This window comes from Lucilia sericata, unplaced genomic scaffold (genome assembly GCF_015586225.1).
Source record: "Lucilia sericata isolate MDLA Ls3-8-SP2 unplaced genomic scaffold, ASM1558622v1 Contig000830F_arrow, whole genome shotgun sequence".
Taxonomy (NCBI): domain Eukaryota; kingdom Metazoa; phylum Arthropoda; class Insecta; order Diptera; family Calliphoridae; genus Lucilia; species Lucilia sericata.
The window spans coordinates 95,001-117,439 of record NW_023994822.1 but is presented as its reverse complement, the minus strand read 5'-3'; the positions used below and the strand labels follow the sequence as shown (position 1 = coordinate 117,439).

At 31.9% G+C, this 22,439-nt stretch overlaps 1 protein-coding gene across 2 annotated transcripts; it reads left to right on the top strand.

Annotated features, from left to right (window-relative positions):
- Positions 1 to 3,909: 3,909 nt before the first annotated feature.
- Positions 3,910 to 21,806, top strand: LOC119608407 (flocculation protein FLO11). 2 transcript variants are annotated; one of them, XM_037962817.1, is made up of 4 exons: positions 3,910 to 4,800; positions 19,635 to 19,774; positions 19,855 to 20,011; positions 20,622 to 21,806. In XM_037962817.1, the coding sequence occupies exons 1-4, from the start codon at positions 4,759 to 4,761 to the stop codon at positions 21,420 to 21,422; spliced, it is 1,140 nt and encodes a 379-aa protein (XP_037818745.1). In that variant the 5' UTR covers positions 3,910 to 4,758; the 3' UTR covers positions 21,423 to 21,806. The 2 variants fall into 2 exon arrangements, with proteins under 2 accessions (XP_037818745.1, XP_037818746.1); XM_037962818.1 differs by lacking the exon at positions 3,910 to 4,800 and adding an exon at positions 19,549 to 19,572 and having other exon boundaries at positions 20,622 to 21,779.
- The last annotated feature ends 633 nt before the right edge of the window (positions 21,807 to 22,439 follow it).

Genomic DNA, 22,439 nt, shown 5'->3' with positions numbered 1-22,439 from the left:
AGACTATAGATTGGACATAGACTAGACTATAGACTAGACTATATACTAGACTATAGACTAGACTATAGACTAGACTATAGACTAGACTATAGACTAGACTATAGACTAGACTATAGACTAGACTATAGACTAGACTATAGACTAGACTATAGACTAGACTATAGACTAGACTATAGACTAGACTATAGACTAGACTATAGACTAGACTATAGACTAGACTATAGACTAGACTATAGACTAGACTATAGACTAGACCTATAGACTAGACTATAGACTAGACTATAGACTAGACTAGACTATAGACTAGACTAGACTATAGACTAGACTATAGACTAGACTATAGACTAGACTATAGACTAGACTATATACTAGACTATAGACTAGACTATAGACTAGACTATAGACTAGACTATAGACTAGACTATAGACTAGACTATAGACTAGACTATAGACTAGACTATAGACTAGACTATAGACTAGACTATAGACTAGACTATAGACTAGACTATAGACTAGACTATAGACTAGACTATAGACTAGACTATAGACTAGACTATAGACTAGACTATAGACTAGACTATAGACTATAGATTAGACTATATATTGGACTATAGACTAGACTATAGACTAGACTATACATTAGGCTATAGACTAGACTATAGACTAGACTGTAGACTATACCCCAGACTATAGACTAGACTGTAGACTAGACTATATATATATAGACTAGACTATAGACTAGACTATAGACTAGACTATAGACTAAACTATAGACTAGACTATAGACTAGACCATAGACTAGACTATAGACTAGACTATAGACTAGACTATAGACTAGACTATAGACTAGACTGTAGACTAGACTATAGACTAGACTATAGACTAGACTATAGACTAGACTATAGACTAGACTATAGACTAGACTATAGACTAGACTATAGACTAGACTATAGACTAGACTATAGACTAGACTATAGACTAGACTATATACTAGACTATAGACTAGATATACTAGACTATAGACTAGACTATAGACTAGACTATAGACTAGACTATAGACTAGACTATAGACTAGACTATAGACTAGACTATAGACTAGACTATAGACTAGACTATAGACTAGACTATAGACCTAGACTATAGACTAGACTATAGACTAGACTATAGACTAGACTATAGACTAGACTATAGACTAGACTATAGACTAGACTAGACCTATAGACTAGGACTATAGACTAGAATATAGACTAGACTATAGACTAGACTATAGACTAGACTATAGACTAGACTATAGACTAGACTATAGACTAGACTATAGACTAGACTATAGACTAGACTATAGACTAGACTATAGAATAGACTATAGAATAGACTATAGACTAGACTATAGACTAGACTATAGACTAGACTATAGACTAGACTATAGACTAGACTATAGACTAGACTATAGACTAGACTATAGACTAGACTATAGACTAGACTATAGACTAGACTATAGACTAGACTATAGACTAGACTATAGACTAGACTATAGACTAGACTAGACTATAGACTAGACTAGACTATAGACTAGACTATAGACTAGACTATAGACTAGACTATAGACTAGACTAGACTATAGACTAGACTATAGACTAGACTATAGACTAGACTATAGACTAGACTATAGACTAGACTATAGACTAGACTATAGACTAGACTATAGACTAGACTATAGACTAGACTATAGACTAGACTATAGACTATACTATGGACTAGACTATAGACTAGACTAGACTATATAATAGACTAGACTATAGAATAGACTATAGACTAGACTATAGACTAGACTAGGCTATAGAATAGGCTATAGACTAGACTATAGACTAGACTATAGACTAGACTATAGACTAGACTATAGACTAGACTATAGACTAGACTATAGACTAGACTATAGACTAGACTATAGACTAGACTATAGACTAGACTATAGACTAGACTACAGACTAGACTATAGACTAGACTATAGACTAGACTATAGACTAGACTATAGACTAGACTATAGACTAGACTATAGACTAGAATATAGACTAGACTATAGACTAGACTATAGACTAGACTGTAGACTAGACTATAGACTAGACTATAGACTAGACTATAGACTAGACTATAGACTGGACTATAGACTAGACTATAGACTAGACTATAGACTAGACTATAGACTAGACTATAGACTAGACTATAGACTAGACTATAGACTAGACTATGGACTGGACTTTAGACTAAACTATAGAATAGACTAGACTATAGAATAGACTATAGACTAGAGTAGGCTATAGAATAGACTATACTGTAGACCATAGAATAGACTATAGACTAGACTATAGACTAGACTATAGACTAGACTATAGACTAGACTATAGACTAGACTAGACTATAGACTAGACTATAGACTAGACTATAGACTAGACTATAGACTAGACTATAGACTAGACTATAGACTAGACTATAGACTAGACTATAGACTAGACTATAGACTAGACTATAGACTAGACTATAGACTAGACTATAGACTAGACTATAGACTAGACTATAGACTAGACTATAGACTAGACTATAGACTAGACTATAGACTAGACTATAGACTAGACTTAGACTAGACTATATACTAGACTATATACTAGACTATAGATTAGACTATAGACTAGACTATAGCCTAGACTATAGATTAGACTATAGATTGGACTATAGACTAGACTATAGACTAGACTATAGACTAGACTATAGACTAGACTATAGATTAGACTATAGATTGAACTATAGACTAGACTATACATTAGGCTATAGACTAGACTATAGACTAGACTGTAGACTAGACTATACACCAGGCTATAGACTAGACTCTATACTAGACTATACACCAGACAATATATATATATATATATATATATATATATATATATATATATATATATATATATATATATATATAGATTGGACTATAGACTAGACTATAGACTAGGCTATAGACTACACTATAGACTAGACTATTGACTAGATTATAGACTAGATTATAGACTAGACAATAGACTAGACTATAGACTAGACTATAGACTAGACTGTAGACTAGACTATAGACTAGACTATAGACAAGACTATAGACTAGACTATAGACTAGACTATAGACTGGACTATAGACTAGACTATAGACTAGACTATAAACTAGACTATAGACTAGACTATAGACTAGACTATAGACTAGACTATAGACTAGACTATAGGCTAGACTAGACTAGACTATAGACTAGACTAGACTAGACTAGACTATAGACTAGACTATAGACTAGACTATACACTAGACTATAGACTAGACTATAGACTAGACTATAGACTAGACTATAGACTAGACTATAGACTAGACTATAGACTAGACTATAGACTAGACTATAGACTAGACTATAGACCAGACTATAGACTAGACTATAGACTAGACTATAGACTAGACTATGGAATAGACTATTGACTATACTATAGAATAGGCTATAGAATAGACTATAGAATAGACTATAGAATAGACTATAGAATAGACTATAGACTAGACTATAGACTAGACTATGGAATAGACTATTGACTAGACTATGGAATAGGCTATAGAATAGACTATAGAATAGACTATAGAATAGACTATAGAATAGACTATAGACTAGACTATAGACTAGACTATAGACCAGACTATAGACGTAGACGTCAGTTGTGTATTTTTCGATCAAAAAGTACTAAAGCACTGAATTTTCCATGTCTGGTCTGAACTATTCGCATTTGTGTGGTATAAATAAACTTGAACAAAAATCTGTTTTCTTTTGTTCAAAGAAATTTTCTGTAGTTTTATTTTTATTTTTTTTGGGTATAAAATGAAAAAGACGATAAAAGATTTGCTCACTTTTGTCCCGGCAATCAAACGGAAAAGAAGTGGTTGTTTTTAAATAAAAAAACACACAAACAACAATACAATATAGAAAATTTGAATTTGAACATTTTTAAACACGTGAATTTTTGAAAATAAAAAAAAAATATTTAATAAAATTTTGAATGAATTTCTTTTGTTGTTATTAATAATAAAACGCATATTTGAATTTTGCTCTTTATGACGATTGATAAAAAAGAGCTAAAGAAAAAGCAAAATTTCGTATTAATAAAAAGCAAAGAAAATTTTGAAAAACACAACATTTTCCATTGGAACGTTCAAGTGAAAAGTTAAATATTAAAAAAGAAAAATATTTTAAACAATTTTTTTGCTAAAAAAAGAAAATATAATAAATCTTTTGTTAAAAGAAAATTTTGAAGAAAAACGCATAAATAATAAAAAGAAAATTTTTAAAATTTTTTTATAATAAAAAAATAAGTTACATAAATTTTGAAAAAAGGTGATATAATAATTGAGTGAATATTTTGAACACAACAAAAAAAAGCCGTTACTTTTTTTAACAATTTAAAAACAAAACTGAATTGATTATTAACGTTAGATTTTTCAAAACCGTTAATGCGTTTATTGTTTAAGAAACAAAACTGCTAACGACGCGTGTGTCTTATGTGGTGTTAACAGTTCAGCTTAAAGCAAATCATAATAAAACAAAACTTGAAAAAAAAACTGCATTTATTTAAACTAAATTCTTCAAAACAAACTAAAAACAACAATAAAAAATATTTATATTTTTTTTTTTTCGTTTTTGTAACAAATTTTATTTAAATAATAACAAACAAAAAAACACACATACAACCATGGATGTATCACATGAATTGGGAGCATTACGTTTTGTTGTGGTAAGTTATTTATTTCCAAATGAAAACGTAACTTTATTTACAAACATATTACTTTCAAATTTATTATGCCACATTAAAAAACCGTTACAATTTTAAATTAAGTTAATGCAAATTATGCACAAATATTTGTTTGAGTTAACGTAAAAGTTTTATTAGCTGTTGCAGTAAATTATGTGTTAAAAACTATAAGTTTTTTTTACGAGATTTTAATGATACGGAGATTGGACCATAGTTCAGACTATGTGTATCATAATAGTGCAGATTGTGGACTATACTAATCTTTAGACTAGAGTTCAAACTATAGACCAGACTATAGTTCAAACAATAGACGAGACTATAGTTCAAACTATAGACTAGACTAGTTTGGACTATAGTACAAACTAAGCTAAATTCCAGACTATAGACTAAGCTATAGGCCAGACTGTAGAATAAACTAAACCCCAGCCTATTTTCTAAACTATAGGTAGGACTGTAGATGAGACTATAGACTAAATTCCAAACTAGAGTGCAGCCTATAGAATTGACTATAGTTAACACACCCGATTGGACAGTAGTTCAAACTATAGACTAGACTATAGATTAGACTATAAACTAGACTATAGACTAGACTATAGTTCAGACTATATGCTAGACTATAGACTAGACTATAGTTCAGACTACAGACTAGACTATAGTCCAGACTATACACTAACATATAATTGAGACTATACATAGAATTAAGACTACATACAAAACTATATTCCAGAACATAGACTGGACTATAGTTGAGACCATAGCATAAACTATGGACCAGACTTTAGACTAGAGAATAGAAAGAACCATAGTCCAGGTTATAGACTCTATTACAGAGTAGGCTATAGTTCAGACTATAGACTAGACTAGAATAAAATTGAGACTATAGACTAGACTATAGTTGAGACAACAAACTATACTTAAGACTATAGACTAAACTATATCACAGACCATTGACTAGAATATAGTTCAGACTATAGACCACACTATACAATTAACTTACTATACACTAGAATACAACCATAACTAGACTATAGTTGAGACAATAAACTTGTCTTAAGACTAAAGACTAAACTATATTCCAGACTATTGACAAAACTATGGACCAGACTATAAACTAGACTATAGTTCAGACTATAGACTTGGCTATAGTTCAGACTTCATACTATAGAATAGAAAGAACCAGGCTCTATTAAAAACTAGACTATAGACCAGACTATCAGACTCTAGACTAAGCTATAGTTCGGACTATAGACTAAACTAGGCCAAAGACTCACACTTTAGACTAGACTACAGTTCAAACTATATATTCTAGATTGTATTCCGAAATGTAGACTAGCCTATAGTTCAAAATATATTCTAGACTATTGCCCAAACTAGTTCAGGCTATAAACTATAGTCCTGATTATAGAATAGATTATATACAGACTTTATACTATAGTTCGGACTATAGACTGTAGTCCCAACTATAGACTATAGTCCATACTATAGACTAAAGTCCCGACTAACGATTATTGTCCAGACTATAGACTGTATTGCCTACTATAGACTGTAGTCCCGACTATAGACTAATGCCCAGACTATAAACTGTATTGCTTACCATAGACTGTAGACCATACTATAGACTGTAGTCCCGACTATAGTCTATAGTCCAGACTATAGACTATAGTTCAGACTTTATTATACTCTAGGTTAAAGACTATTGTCCATACTATAGCATATAGTCCAGACTGTGGTTCAGACTATAGAATATAGTACTATAGACTAGATTATGGTCCACACTATAGACTAGTCTATAGTCCAGACTATGAACTATAGTTCAGGCCATGGTATATAGTCCAGAGTGCAGACTATACTATAGTCCAGACTAATTACTAGACTATATTGCAAACTATATAACATACCATATTCTTGACCATATACTAGACTATAATCGAATTTCCCTCTTTCCAATTTATATTAATTGCGTTGCTACTATTATGTTGTAATTATTATTTTTACCAGCCACTGTGTGTGAGTAATAGTAACCAAATAAATGTCATGCATACGAAACCAGTTAATGACCATACAATCCATTAACATAGTCATCCAAACTGGCGTGATTTCATTCTTAAATGTTTTACAGCTTTGATCTAATAAATTTTAACTGTTTGACCGGAGGCAGCAGCAGCAACAACAAAAAAGTAGTTATGAAAAATAGTTGTCAGTTTATAGCAAAATCAAGTAGAACTTCTTCTTCTTGGTGATTTGTAGCAAATTGCATTAAATATGACTAGATTCTTAGCATAGAGACACACATTTTAAGATTAACTGATAAGTAATTATACAAAAAATGTTAAAATAAAAAACTTAATATGAAAGATGCTGGATGGCACAGTAAAGACTTGTTTGGGAGATTGTCGAAAATTGGCACAAATTAACAAGAAATGTTTGAATATCAGAGATATAGTACAAACCAGGCATGGCAATTTGAAATTTTTTAATTAAACTAGTCTATAGACTAGACTATAGACTAGATTATAGACTAGACTATAGACTAGACTATAGACTAGACTATAGACTAGACTATAGACTAGACTATAGACTAGACTATAGACTAGACTATAGACTAGACTATAGACTAGACTATAGACTAGACTATAGACTAGACTATAGACTAGACTATAGACTAGACTATAGACTAGACTATAGACTAGACTATAGACTAGACTATAGACTAGACTATAGACTAGACTATAGACTAGACTATAGACTAGACTATAGACTAGACTATAGACTAGACTATAGACTAGACTATAGACTAGACTATAGACTAGACTATAGACTAGACTATAGACTAGACTATAGACTAGACTATAGACTAGACTATAGACTAGACTATAGACTATAGACTAGACTATAGACTAGACTATAGACAATAGACTATAGACTAGACTAGACTAGACTAGGCTATAGACTAGGCTATAGACTAGGCTATAGACTAGGCTATAGACTAGACTAGACTAGGCTATAGACTAGACTAGACTAGACTAGACTGGACTAGACTAGACTAGACTAGACTAGACTAGACTAGACTAGACTAGACTACTGACTAGACTAGAACTAGACTAGACTAGACTAGACTAGACTAGACTAGACTAGACTAGACTAGACTAGACTAGACTAGACTAGAGACTAGACTAGACTAGACTATAGACTAGACTATAGACTAGACTAGACTAGACTATAGACTAGACTATAGACTAGACTATAGACTAGACTATAGACTAGACTATAGACTAGACTATAGACTAGACTATAGACTAGACTATAGACTAGACTATAGACTAGACTATAGACTAGACTATAGACTAGACTATAGACTAGACTATAGACTAGACTATAGACTAGACTATAGACTAGACTATAGACTAGACTATAGACTAGACTATAGACTAGACTATAGACTAGACTATAGACTAGACTATAGACTAGACTATAGACTAGACTATAGACTAGACTATAGACTAGACTATAGACTAGACTATAGACTAGACTATAGACTAGACTATAGACTAGACTATAGACTAGACTATAGACTAGACTATAGACTAGACTATAGACTAGACTATAGACTAGACTATAGACTAGACTAGACTAGACTATAGACTAGACTATAGACTAGACTATAGACTAGACTATAGACTAGACTATAGACTAGACTATAGACTAGACTATAGACTAGACTATAGACTAGACTATAGACTAGACTATAGACTAGACTATAGACTAGACTATAGACTAGACTATAGACTAGACTATAGACTAGACTATAGACTAGACTATAGACTAGACTATAGACTAGACTATAGACTAGACTATAGACTAGACTATAGACTAGACTATAGACTAGACTATAGACTAGACTATAGGACTATAGACTAGACTATAGACTAGACTATAGACTAGACTATAGACTAGACTATAGACTAGACTATAGACTAGACTATAGACTAGACTATAGACTAGACTATAGACTAGACTATAGACTAGACTATAGACTAGACTATAGACTAGACTATAGACTAGACTATAGACTAGACTATAGACTAGACTATAGACTATAGACTATAGACTAGACTAGAGACTAGACTATAGACTAGACTATAGACTAGACTAGACTCGACTAGACTATAGACTAGACTAAGACTAGACTATAGACTAGAACTATAATAGGACTAGACTATAGACTAGACTATAGACTAGACTATAGACTAGACTATAGACTAGACTATAGACTAGACTATAGACTAGACTATAGACTAGACTATAGACTAGACTATAGACTAGACTATAGACTATAGACTAGACTATAGACTAGACTATAGACTAGACTATAGACTAGACTATAGACTAGACTATAGACTAGACTATAGACTAGACTATAGACTAGACTATAGACTAGACTATAGACTAGACTATAGACTAGACTATAGACTAGACTATAGACTAGACTATAGACTAGACTATAGACTAGACTATAGACTAGACTATAGACTAGACTATAGACTAGACTATAGACTAGACTATAGACTAGACTATAGACTAGACTATAGACTAGACTATAGACTAGACTATAGACTAGACTATAGACTAGACTATAGACTAGACTATAGACTAGACTATAGACTAGACTATAGACTAGACTATAGACTAGACTATAGACTAGACTATAGACTAGACTAGACTAGACTAGGACTATAGACTAGACTATAGACTAGACTATAGACTAGACTATAGACTAGACTAATAGACTAGACTAGACTATAGAATAGACTATAGACCAGACTATAGACTAGTCTATAGACTAGACTATAGACTAGACTATAGACTAGACTATAGACTAGACTATAGACTAAACTATAGACTAGACTATAGACTAGACTATAGACTCGACTATAGACAAGACTATAGACTAGACTATAGACTAGACTATAGAATAGACTATAGACTAGACTATAGACTAGACTATAGACTAGACTATAGACCAAATGATCAATGACCTTTCACAGAAAGCTTGTCTACGTTGACTATATTCTATATAGTCTAGTCTATGACTATGTAGAATATAGTCAACGTAGACAAGCTTTCTGTGAAAGGTCATTGATCATTTGGTTACTTTACCATTACATTTGTCTTTTAACTCTTTTCTTATATAATATCTAATCTATGGACTTCAGATTATTAATTTTGAAGCAAACGTTAATGACTTTTATTTAAAGTTTTAACAAAATAAAAACTGTTAAAATTTTGGCAAATTATTGACCTTGCTTCAATTAATTAGTGTATTCTTAGCTATAATCTCCGACAACAAAAGATATCATTATAATTTAAATTCCCCTTTAAAGTTAATTATTATAATTTTTCTTGGAATATCAACAAAATTTCTAGCGACAGAGAGAAAGTTTATTTCATTTATTTTTTGTATCACTTTTGGTAGATAATTAATTACTTACTACAGAAAACCCCTTTAAAGAAATACAATTAATCTCTTTTTATTTCAAATTGCTTTAGTTTTTTTTCTACTTTTCTGAAAATAAGACACAATAGTTGGGAAACTAATTTCACAGACCTTTGATCAAACATAATAATTAGATGTGTTGGGAAATTTTTTTTAGAAAACAAATGCATAATTTTATCAGATAACACATCACTTGGAGAAATGGAAATTAAAAATTCCAGTTCACAGCAGGTAGTATTTAATTTTAAACAATAGATTTCTTTCTTATTTTTTTTTTTGTCTAAATAATTTATTTGAAATTTATTTCAAACAATTTTTTTGTGTCATTCACAACCTTATTTTTGTATTAAAATATTGTGATGTTTTAGACAAATTATGTTATAAATGTTAAGAAAAAAAAAATGCATTTTAATTAATAATATTTTTAAGGTAAAGTTCACTGTCACATTATTCAAATATTTGATGAAATACAATTAAAACAAAGTTTTACAGACTATAAACTGCTCTATAGTCCAGACTGTAGATTGCTCTATAGTCCAGACTATAGATTGCTCTATAGTCCAGACTAGAGACTGCTCTATAGTCCAGACTATAGACTGCTCTATAGTCCAGACTATAGACTGCTCTATAGTCCAGACTATAGACTGCTCTATAGTCCAGACTATAGACTGCTCTATAGTCCAGACTATAGACTGCTCTATAGTCCAGACTATAGACTGCGCTATAGTCCAGACTATAGACTGCTCTATAGTCCAGACTATAGACTGCTCTATAGTCCAGACTATAGACTGCTCTATAGTCCAGACTATAGACTGCTCTATAGTCCAGACTATAGACTGCTCTATAGTCCAGACTATAGACTGCTCTATAGTCCAGACTATAGACTGCTCTATAGTCCAGACTATAGACTGCTCTATAGTCCAGACTATAGACTGCTCTATAGTCCAGACTATAGACTGCTCTATAGTCCAGACTATAGACTGCTCTATAGTCCAGACTATAGACTGCTCTATAGTCCAGACTATAGACTGCTCTATAGTCCAGACTATAGACTGCTCTATAGTCCAGACTATAGACTGCTCGATAGTCCAGACTATAGACTGCTCTATAGTCCAGACTATAGACTGCTCTATTGTCCACACTATAGACTGCTCTATTGTCCAAACTACAGACTGCTTTATAGTCCAGACTATAGACTGCTCTACAGTTCAGACTATAGACTGCTCTTTAGTCCAGACTATAGACTGCTCTATAGTTCAGACTATAGACTGCTCTATAGTTCAGACTATAGACTGCTCTATAGTCCAGACTATAGACTGCTCTATAGTCTGCTCTGTTGTCCAGAATATAGTCTGATCTTTAGTCGAGACTTTAGACTGCTCTATAGTCGAGACTTTAGACTGCTCTATAGTCCAAACTCTAGACTACTCCATAGTCCAGACTATAGACTGCTCTATAGTCCAGGCTATAGACTGCGCAATAGGTCACGCTATATACCGCGCTATTGTCCAGACTATAGACTGCTCTATTGTCCAGACTTTAGACTGCTCTATAGTCCAGACTAGATAGAGTATTGCGTTACCAAAATCAGCACAAACGTATAATACCCTCTCTACTACAGTGATGCAGGGCCTAATAAACAAGAATATTATAAAGAGCAAAGACCTGTTTCTTGCCACCAATTGAAATGTTTCATCAGACAACCGAACGTTAGCTCTCATATAGAACATGTTTTGGTCGTTAAATTTAAAAAAGAATATTCTTAGTATTATTGTTGATGAATTTTCTTTCTATTCACTTGGCTTTGACCGTCAACGAGGTTAAAAGTGTGTGTTTGAGGGTGTGTATTATATGTAGAGTGTGTCGTTGAAATGGCGTCTTCTTTCTTTTAGCCGATATTTTTAAAATTTGCACGATCTGTATGTGCTGCTAGTTTGCTTAAAATGCGACAAGTTAATATGTTTTTTTTATATTTTTTTTCAAAAATATGCACATATTTCGTACACTCACTTAAATTAAAACAAAAAAATTTTGTTGAGGATTTGTGTAAAATATTCGATTTTATTTAAGTGTTTTTAATGTTGTTGCTAGCCAAACCAACAACAGCAACATTGAAAAAAAAATTTTTGGCCCCTCGTTTGTCTAATTTTTTTTTTTTTCTTGTATCAGATCAGATTAGAAAATTTTTCACATATTTTCAAAAAAAAAAAAATCTCAAAATTTGTACGTCAGCAAATAAATAGTTGTTTCTGATTTAGAAGCAAAATATTTAATATTGACATTATTTATGTTTTTTAATAGTTTTAACAAACAAATTTGCGTATTACTATTAAAATTTTGGTTGTTATTTTTTATACAAATTCCTTAATACATATTATTTTTATAAAAAATGATTTATAATGTGGGTGTCTTTAACCCCTTGCGGATATATATTAGATAAATTAAGGGATTTAGTTTGAAATATAAAATTTGTTTTACTGTTAGAGTAAACTACAATGATAACGTTAAGCGGCAAAGCGAATAAATAGTTAAATTATAGTTGAACTCTTAAAGAACGGTTGCCTATAGTATATAATCCAGATTATGGAACAGTCTGGGCTATAGATACTCTGGCCTAGACTTATAACCTGGATTATAGCATAGACTATAGAATAGACTATAGTCTGACCTATAGAACAGACTATAGTCTGGCCTATAGAACAGACTATAGTCTGGCCTATAGAACAGACTATAGTCTGGCCTATAGAACAGACTATAGTCTGGCCTATAGAACAGACTATAGTCTGGCCTATAGAACAGACTATAGTCTGGCCTATAGAACAGACTATAGTCTGGCCTATAGAACAGACTATAGTCTGGCCTATAGAACAGACTATAGTCTGGCCTATAGAACAGACTATAGTCGGGCCAATAGAACAGACTATAGTCTGGCCTATAGAACAGACTATAGTCTGGCCTATAGAACGGACTATGGTCTGGCCTATAGAACGGACTATAGTGTGGCCCTTAGAACAGACTATAGTCTGGCCCATAGAACAGACTATAGTCTGGCCTATAGAACAGACTATAGTCTGGCCTATAGAACAGACTATAGTCTGGCCTATAGAACAGACTATAGTCTGGCCTATAGAACAGACTATAGTCTGGCCTATAGAACAGACTATAGTCTGGCCTATAGAACAGACTATAGTCTGGCCTATAGAACAGACTATAGTCTGGCCTATAGAACAGTAAAGGCTATTATAGTCTAGTCTATAGAACAGTCACTAGATTTGTTAATTTTTTAATTGTTGCACAGTGTAATAAAAAAAATATCAAAAAATCTTTATTTTAACGATTTTCGCATTCGCAACACATGTGGCGGTAAATTTGAAAATATTTTAATTCAACAAAAAACCAAAAAAAATAAAATCTCTATATATTTTTTCATTTTAAACTTATTTTGAGACAAAAAAAATTTAATTCTTGATATAAAATGGTCAAGTGTTCGGACGACAGCCGCAAAAGAAAAACAACCGAAAAAATTTTCGTTTATAGTCACACGATTTTTACGTGTATGAATAAAGAAAAGAATTTAAAGAATTTCTTATAATTTATGCTTAAACATTTGGTGCAAAAAAGTAATATTAAGAAGATACAATTCTACTGTTCGGGTTCGAAGGACCAAAATCATAAACTTGTAATTTAACGAAAATCTTAATCCAATAAATCCAATTTTTATACAAAAAAAAAATCTGTTGTAATCTATTGTTATGCAAAAACGATTATTGGGCTCGTAGGACCATTTATAGCTATAGGAACTTAAGAATTTCATTAGGGAAATCATTTTTGTTTTCAATTCCTCTATTTTTTTACTTTTCACTGCTGTTGTTTTCGTATTTAGTTTCATTTCTATTTCCGGTAATTGTTTTTAAAATTAACTTTTTAGCTGTTGTTGCCAATTTTATTATTTTTGTTTTTAAATTCCTTTTCATTCATAATATTGTAAAAAAACAGATAAGAATACTTAGCGATAAAAATAAAAGTGAAATTGGCTCTTTTGAATAGAAAACAATTACAAAACAATTTCTGAAAGATTTCAAATAAATTTTATAAATTACGAAAATACCCCGAAATTTCATTATCAAAACAAGCGAAACAAAAAAGATTCTCCTTATATGAGATATTTTCTATCGAAATAGTGTCTAATTTAAAGAGTTTTTTCTGTAGAAAAAGTGTCTAATTTGATAAGATTTAAGTACTTTTTAATTTATTATTTTTTTTTTTAATTTTATTACCAAATATGAAACAATGTTTGTTTTCTAACAATCAATCTTTATTTTCCTACAACATTTAAAAACTAATACATCTTATTTGTTTGTCACATTCTTCTCTACATTAACAAAAATATGTATATTCTTCTAAGACGAAGACACACAGCAGATGTTTTATCATAAATTTTGAAATAAGTACAAAATAACAGAAAAAAATTATGATAAATTAAAATAAAAAAAACAAAAACAAATTATTGACGGAAAATCTATTATAAACTTTTTATGCAGTCTTCCTGACTTGTTGTTTCTTGTTAATGATCTTGACTGAAAATGACCTTCAGATAATGTGCCTCATGCTTAGCATATTTTAATATGTTTATACATATATGCAATGTAATGTTGTAAAGACGAAGCTAAAGAAATGAGAATTTTTTTGCACTCGTACTACTTAGTAAGTAGATGAATGAACGCAATTGTTAAATAAATGGGGGAAATGGTGCTAAGCGATCTTATTGAATATAAGATCGAATAATTTTCTCATCCAAGAACCTTTTTTGTAGAACAAGTCTCTTCCAAGCAGACACATTGTCTGTAAAATAAGTCTCTACCAAGGCGACGCTTTTTCTATAGAAGAAGTCAGTTTAAAGGAGCCCTAGTCTACAGTCTAGTCTATAGTTTAGTCTATTGAGTAGTCTATAGTCTAGTTTATAGGCCAGTATATAGTGTAGTGTATAGTCTAGTGTATAGTATAGTGTATAGTATAGTGTATAGTCTAGTGTATAGTCTAGTGTATAGTCTAGTGTATAGTCTAGTGTATAGTCTAGTGTATAGTCTAGCGTATAGTCTAGTCTATAGTCTAGTCTATAGTCTAGTCTAGTCTAGTCTATAGTCTAATCTATAGTCTAGTCTATAGTCTAGTCTATAGTCTAGTCTATAGTCTAGTCTATAGTCTAGTCTATAGTCTAGTCTATAGTCTAGTCTATAGTAGTCTATAGTCTAGTCTATAGTCTAGTCTAGTCTATAGTCTAGTCTAGTCTATAGTCTAGTCTAGTCTATAGTCTAGACTATAGTCTAGTCTATAGTCTAGTCTAGTCTATAGTCTAGTCTATAGTCTAGTCTAGTCTAGTCTATAGTCTAGTCTATAGTCTAGTCTATAGTCTAGTCTATAGTCTAGTCTATAGTCTAGTCTATAGTCTAGTCTAGTCTAGTCTATAGTCTAGTCTATAGACTAGTCTATAGTCTAGTCTATAGTCCAGTCTATAGTCTAGTCTATAGTCTAGTCTATAGTCTAGTCTATAGTCTAGTCTGTAGTCTAGTCTATAGTCTAGTCTATAGTCTAGTCTATAGTCTAGTCTATAGTCTAGTCTATAGTCTAGTCTATAGTCTAGTCTATAGTCTAGTCTATAGTCTAGTCTATAGTCTAGTCTATAGTCTAGTCTATAGTCTAGTCTAGTCTAGTCTATAGTCTATAGTCTAGTCTAGTCTATAGTCTAGTCTTTAGTCTTTAGTCTAGTCTTTGGTCTAGTCTTTAGTCTAGTCTATAGTCTAGTCTATAGTCTAGTCTATAGTCTAGTATATAGTCTAGTCTATAGTCTAGTCGATAGTCCAGTCTATAGACTAGTCTATAATCTAGTCTATAGTTTAGACTATAGTATAGTCTATAGTCTATAGTATAGTTTAGTCTATAGTCAAGTCTAAAGTCTAGTCTACAGTCTAATCTTTAGTCAGTTTTTCTATAGAAAAAGTTTGTTTACAGAAGGCACTTTTTCTGTAGAAAAAGTCTGTTTAAAGAAGACACTTTTTCTATGGAAAAGACTTTTTAAAGAACACATTTTTTCTATAAAAGAAGCCTCTTTAAATGAGACATATTTTCTAAAGAAAAAGTCTCTTTAAAAGAGACACTTTTTCTATAAAAAAAAATCGCTTTAAAGGAGACACCTTTTCTATAGAGAAAGTCTCTTTAAAGGTGACATGTTTTCTAAAGAAACAGTATCTTTAAAGGACACACTTTTTTTTATCGAAAAAGTATCTTTACAGGAGGCACTTTTCTATAGAAAAGTCCCTTTAAAGGAGGCACTTTTTGATATTTCTCAGTTGGCTAACCTTCCCTTTACATCTACTTCTTATTTTATACTGGTGGCATAAAATTTTTGTTTTAATTAAAATATTTCTTACATGACGCTGCCAAAAAAGACAAGACAGCGACAATATTTGAATTTTCTATATAGACGAAAAAGTATTTCAAACACTTGTGGGTGTTTGCTGTTGGGTTTCTATTATATTCTTTTTTTCGTTTCGACCAAATAATATCTTTTGCTTTTATTAATAGAAAAAGTAAAGGATTTATGCATTTTTATTTGAAATTCAAAATTTTATCGGTGATTATGCAGAAAATTGAACTGAGTCATCTGTTGCAAAATGAAATATATATAAACATTTTTGTGGGTGTTTCCATATATAACAAAGTCCAAGAAAATTCAAAGTTTTTAAAAATAGTATAATTTTTTATTAATAGAACGGACTTTGTTATTTTATATAAAATTTTGAATGAAACTCACCTGAGGAAAAGAGCTCTCTTAGCTGTCTGGATATTAACCTCAACCGGAACCAGTTATCATTCTCATTGAGTTACACATGACTTCTAATGACATAGAAACGATTTTTATTTACTTTTCTTCCCCAATGAATACACAATAGTGCCGTCTGAAGGGCATCAAAAAGGGCTTTAGAAAAATCGATATGAAAATAAAATACATTTTTATTGTACGCCCTCATTGCCTACAGAAAGCCGTAGCAGTGTATATGCCCTGATTTTCAACTCTTTATAGCAAGCGGCTGCAATTTATCAGTTGTACGCTTAGCTTTCTACTTTAAGCATGTGTTTTTTGTCACAAATATGTATCTCAAATCAGAAAAAGTTAAAGCTCTGATATGAATCGGTTTGTTAGTGAAAAAGTATATAATAATCATTTGGAAATCATACACTATAATCTTGTCTATAGTCTCTTATATAGTCCAGACTATAATCATGCCTATATTTTAGTCTACATATGGTCTATTGAGTAGACCACATTTACTAGACTATAGCCTAAGTCTAGCCTATAGTCTAGTCTATAGTCTAGTCTATAGTCTAGTCTATAGTCTAGTCTATAGTCTAGTCTATAGTCTAGTCTATAGTCTAGTCTATAGTCTAGTCTATAGTCTAGTCTATAGTCTAGTCTATAGTCTAGTCTATAGTCTAGTCTATAGTCTAGTCTATAGTCTAGTCTATAGTCTAGTCTATAGTCTAGTCTATAGTCTAGTCTATAGTCTAGTCTATAGTCTAGTCTAGTCTAGTCTATAGTATAGTCTAGTCTATAGTCTAGTCTATAGTCTAGTCTATAGTCTAGTCTATAGTCTAGTCTATAGTCTAGTCTATAGTCTAGTCTATAGTCTAGTCTATAGTCTAGTCTATAGTCTAGTCTATAGTCTAGTCTATAGTCTAGTCTATAGTCTAGTCTATAGTCTAGTCTATAGTCTAGTCTATAGTCTAGTCTATAGTCTAGTCTATAGTTTAGTCTATAGTCTAGTCTAGTCTATAGTCTAGTCTATAGTCTAGTCTATAATCTAGTCTATAGTCTAGTCTATAGTCTAGTCTATAGTCTAGTCTATAGTCTAGTCTATAATCTAGTCTATAGTCTAGTCTATAGTCTAGTCTATAATCTAGTCTATAGTCTAGTCTATAGTCTAGTCTATAGTCTAGTCTATAGTCTAGTCTATAGTATAGTCTATAGCCTAGTCTATAGTCTAGTCTATAGTCTAGTCTATAGTCTAGTCTATAGTATAGTCTAGTCTATAGTCTAGTCTATAGTATAGTCTAGTCTATAGTCTAGTCTATAGTCTAGTCTATAGTCTAGTCTATAGTCTAGTCTATAGTATAGTCTATAGTCTAGTCTATAGTCTAGTCTATAGTCTAGTCTATAGTCTAGTCTATAGTCCAGTCTATAGTCTAGTCTAGTCTATAGTCTAGTCTATAGTCTAGTCTATAGTCTAGTCCATAGTCTAGTCTATAGTCTAGTCTAGTCTATAGTCTAGTCTATAGTCAAGTCTATATTCTAGTCTATAGTCTATTCTATGGTCTAGTCTAAAGTCTATTCTATAGTCTAGTCTATAGTCTAGTCCATAGTCTAGTCTATAGTCTTGTCTATAGTCAAGTCCATAGTCTGGTCTATAGTTTAGTCTATAGTCTAAACTATGGTCTAGGCTATAGTCTAGTCTATAGTTTAGTCTATGGTCTAGTCTATGGTCTAGTCTATAGTCTAGTCTATAGTTTAGTCTATAGTCTAGTATAGTTCATTCTATATAGTCTAGTCTATAGTTTAGTCTATAGTCTAGTCTTTAGTCTAGCCTATAGTCTAGTCTTTAGTCTAGTCTATAGTCTAGTCTGTAGTCTGTCTATAGTCTAGTCTATTCCTTAGTCTAGTCTAGTCTAAAAAGTACTTTTTGGGTGTAAGATAGTACCATTTCCATATATAATTTGGGAATGATGACTGTGCGAAGGCATCAACCTCAAAAATTTTTGTGAACTTAAATAGGCGCTATATGTATTTGAATATTTTCTGTTTTGGGGTTTCTTGCATTGTCTTCTTCATTCTATATATAATTGTAACTAATTGCTTTTTTGATTTTGATAAATAAAGAACTGCCAGCTGCTGCGCATTAGACATTTCTACAAAGAAACCGTTGCTTCATTTTTGGTTCACATTAAGAAAAAATTTGAATAACAAACTCGGACAACACGGTGAATATTGGAAAATCTTCAAAAAGGATTAAATTCCACTTTATATTCCGATTCGTTCAAATACGTTAAATCTTGTAACGCCACACCGCATAAATTGTGTTTGTGAAACTTTCTTTTTAAAAATTAGCAAAAAAAAATTCCTTAAAAAAAATTGTTCAAATTTCTTCCTATAAATTTCTTCATTCAATTCTTTTTCAAAATTCTTTGTATCAAAAAAGATGAATCCTGTAAATCTCCTTGACAATACATCAAACTAACCTCGAACTCTTAACTTATTATCTCTTTACAGGACTCTCCTCTATCTTCAAAAGTCGCCATGTTTAATCAACATGTCAATCAACACAAACAATCACAACTATTAAATCCATTTTCCAATCCGGATGGCAGATCATCACCCAAGCCCACATTTTCCAAAGATGAATATGGCAAGTAAGTAGTAGTTTTTAAAGAAAAGTCTCCAATTCGTTGGAAAATTTTAACACATATTTCTCTCTCAAAATTACTTTCAGACCTTTGGCTGGTAGTTTGACAGAAATGCGAGGTCAGAAAGCCAATATACATGTCCTAAAGGAAATGTTGGAATTATGTCAAATTATAGACTCAGAGGGTTATGATGTTAAAGATGAACCCTCTATGCGTGTTATACCATTTGGAGAGTTATTTAATGTAAGTTTTTTTATAAACTATTGCTTAAAAAGACTTCTTACTATAGAAATAGTCTCCAAATGCAGACATTTTTTATATAGAAAAAGTCTCTTTTAAGGAGACACTTTTTCTATAGAAAAATCTCTTTTAAGGAGACACTTTCTCTATAGAAGAAGTCTCTTTTAAGGAGACACTTTTTATATGGAAAAAGTATCTTTTAAGAAGACACTTTTTATATAGAAAAAGTCTCTTTTAAGAAGATACTTTTTCTATATAAAAAGTCTCTTTTAAGGAGACACTTTTCCTATAGAAAAAGTCTTTTAAGGAGACACTTTTTCTATAGAAGTCTCTTTTAAGGAGACACTTTTTCTATAGAAAGAGTCTCTTTTAAGGAGACACTTTTTATATAGAAAAAGTCTCTTTCAAGGAGACACTTTTTATATAGAATAAGTATCTTTTAAGAATACACTTTTTCTCTCTTTTAAAGAGATACTTTTTCTAAAGAAAAAGTCTCTTTTAAGGTGTCACTTTTCCATAAAAAAAGTATCTTCTAAGGAGACACTTTTCATCGTTTTTCTTTTTGTTTCTATTTCTTACTTATTCTTAACCTCTTCCCTCCTCTCCTCTATAGATTTACAATTACATTTCCGACAAAGTGGTGGGCATTCTCTTGAGAGCTCGTAAACACAAACTGGTGGAATTCGAAGGTGAAATGTTATTCCAAAGACGTGACGATGATGTGCCCATTTTCTTACTCAAGCCCATACATGAAATTCGCCGTGATATGGAGAGTAAAATTGAGAGTATTAAAAGATGTGGCAGTCCAGCACCACAGGCAACTTCAGTACTATTGGATAAGAAAGCTCATGGTTTAGATGTGCCTTCACCAAGAAGTTCAGTGTCACGGACACCTTCACCACAATCGTCTAAGGCAGGAACACCAGCACGTGAGGTTAAACCTAAAGCAGCCGAGGCACCAGCTGCCGCAGAAACACCCAAAATACAAGTAAGTGAGGGTACAGCTGAGGCTGCAAAAACCGAAGTTGTGGAAAATAAAGTCCAAGAAAACCAAAACAAACCAGTGGAAGAAGTAACAGCGCCAACGGAAGCAGTAGCCACACCACAGCCAACAGAAGTTAAAGAGAAAACTAAACCCCTTGAAGTAGAGACAAAGGCTACAACATTGGAAGTTCCAGCTAATACAGTTGATACCCCAACTCCAGCCACAGATAACAAGACCGATGTTAACAATAATAACAACAACAACGATTTGCCCACTATTGTCATAGAAGCAACAGCTGTTTATCAAGGTCCTGCCAAAACTGTGGAATCCACTGAAACCGCTGCCCCTGTCACCACCCCCATAATCAGCGATTCAGAATCTAATAGTGCAGTTTCAAATGCCCCCTCAGAAACTGTTGCCAGTGCTTAAGCTATTAATTTTAAGTTTCTTAATTTATTTCAAAACATCAAAAAAGAACAGAAAAGAAAAATAATCTATAATTTAGTGACAAGACGACTCAATATGCAACCTAACCTAATTTAAATTTTGAATTTTTGTTTTTAAACTAAATTTATTAGATCTATATTACTTCTGTCTCCTAAATATTTCTAGGCTGCAGTATTATAATGGTGTAAATATCGAATTAATTAAGCTAAATTAAATTTGTCTGTAGTCTTTTTATTTAATTAATTATTTATTTTTTCATTAACTCCTTGGTTTATAAATTATTTATACATAGTGATATATAAAATACATTATTTAACTAAATTATAATAAATTAATAAAAAAATAAAATAAAATTATAAAATTATATTGTAGAGTATTTATTATTTAAAAATTAACCTGAAAAAGTATAAACAGATCTTCTTAGGGGTTCAATTTTTTATCTTGGTTATACAGTTCGATATTAGTTCTCACTTTTCCGGTGAAGTTATCATGATATCTACTACATTTCCGAGGTTGATATCATGTTCTACACCTAGCTCTACTTCACGTTTATGACCAACGAAACTACGGCATTGAAAGACTACAATTTCTGCGTCCTCCGGCTCTTCCCAACTTGGACAATAGCCCTTGTGGCTTGTCAAAACCTGGGTAAGGTGATAGTTTACCTCCCCATGTTTACGCTCTACCCACTTCCTGATTACAATTATCAGTCTGTATATCCATCACCCTGTTGGAGCTTTTTGCATTTCAGCATTGTTTCGTTAGTCTCCAATATCTTTGGATCTGTATAGGTCTTGAATTGGAGTGATTTCAGCAATTACGCTTATAGTTTCGAGGAATGTAGTCCTGCAACCAATACATGCACTTAGGCAGCTTTGTTGAAATAACGTTTTTCCGAGATGTGCTTCCTATTGATTTCGCCCATATAGATGCGTCAAAAACTGGGTAAGGTGATGGTATACCTCCCCATGTTTACGCTCTTCCCAGTTCTTGATTACA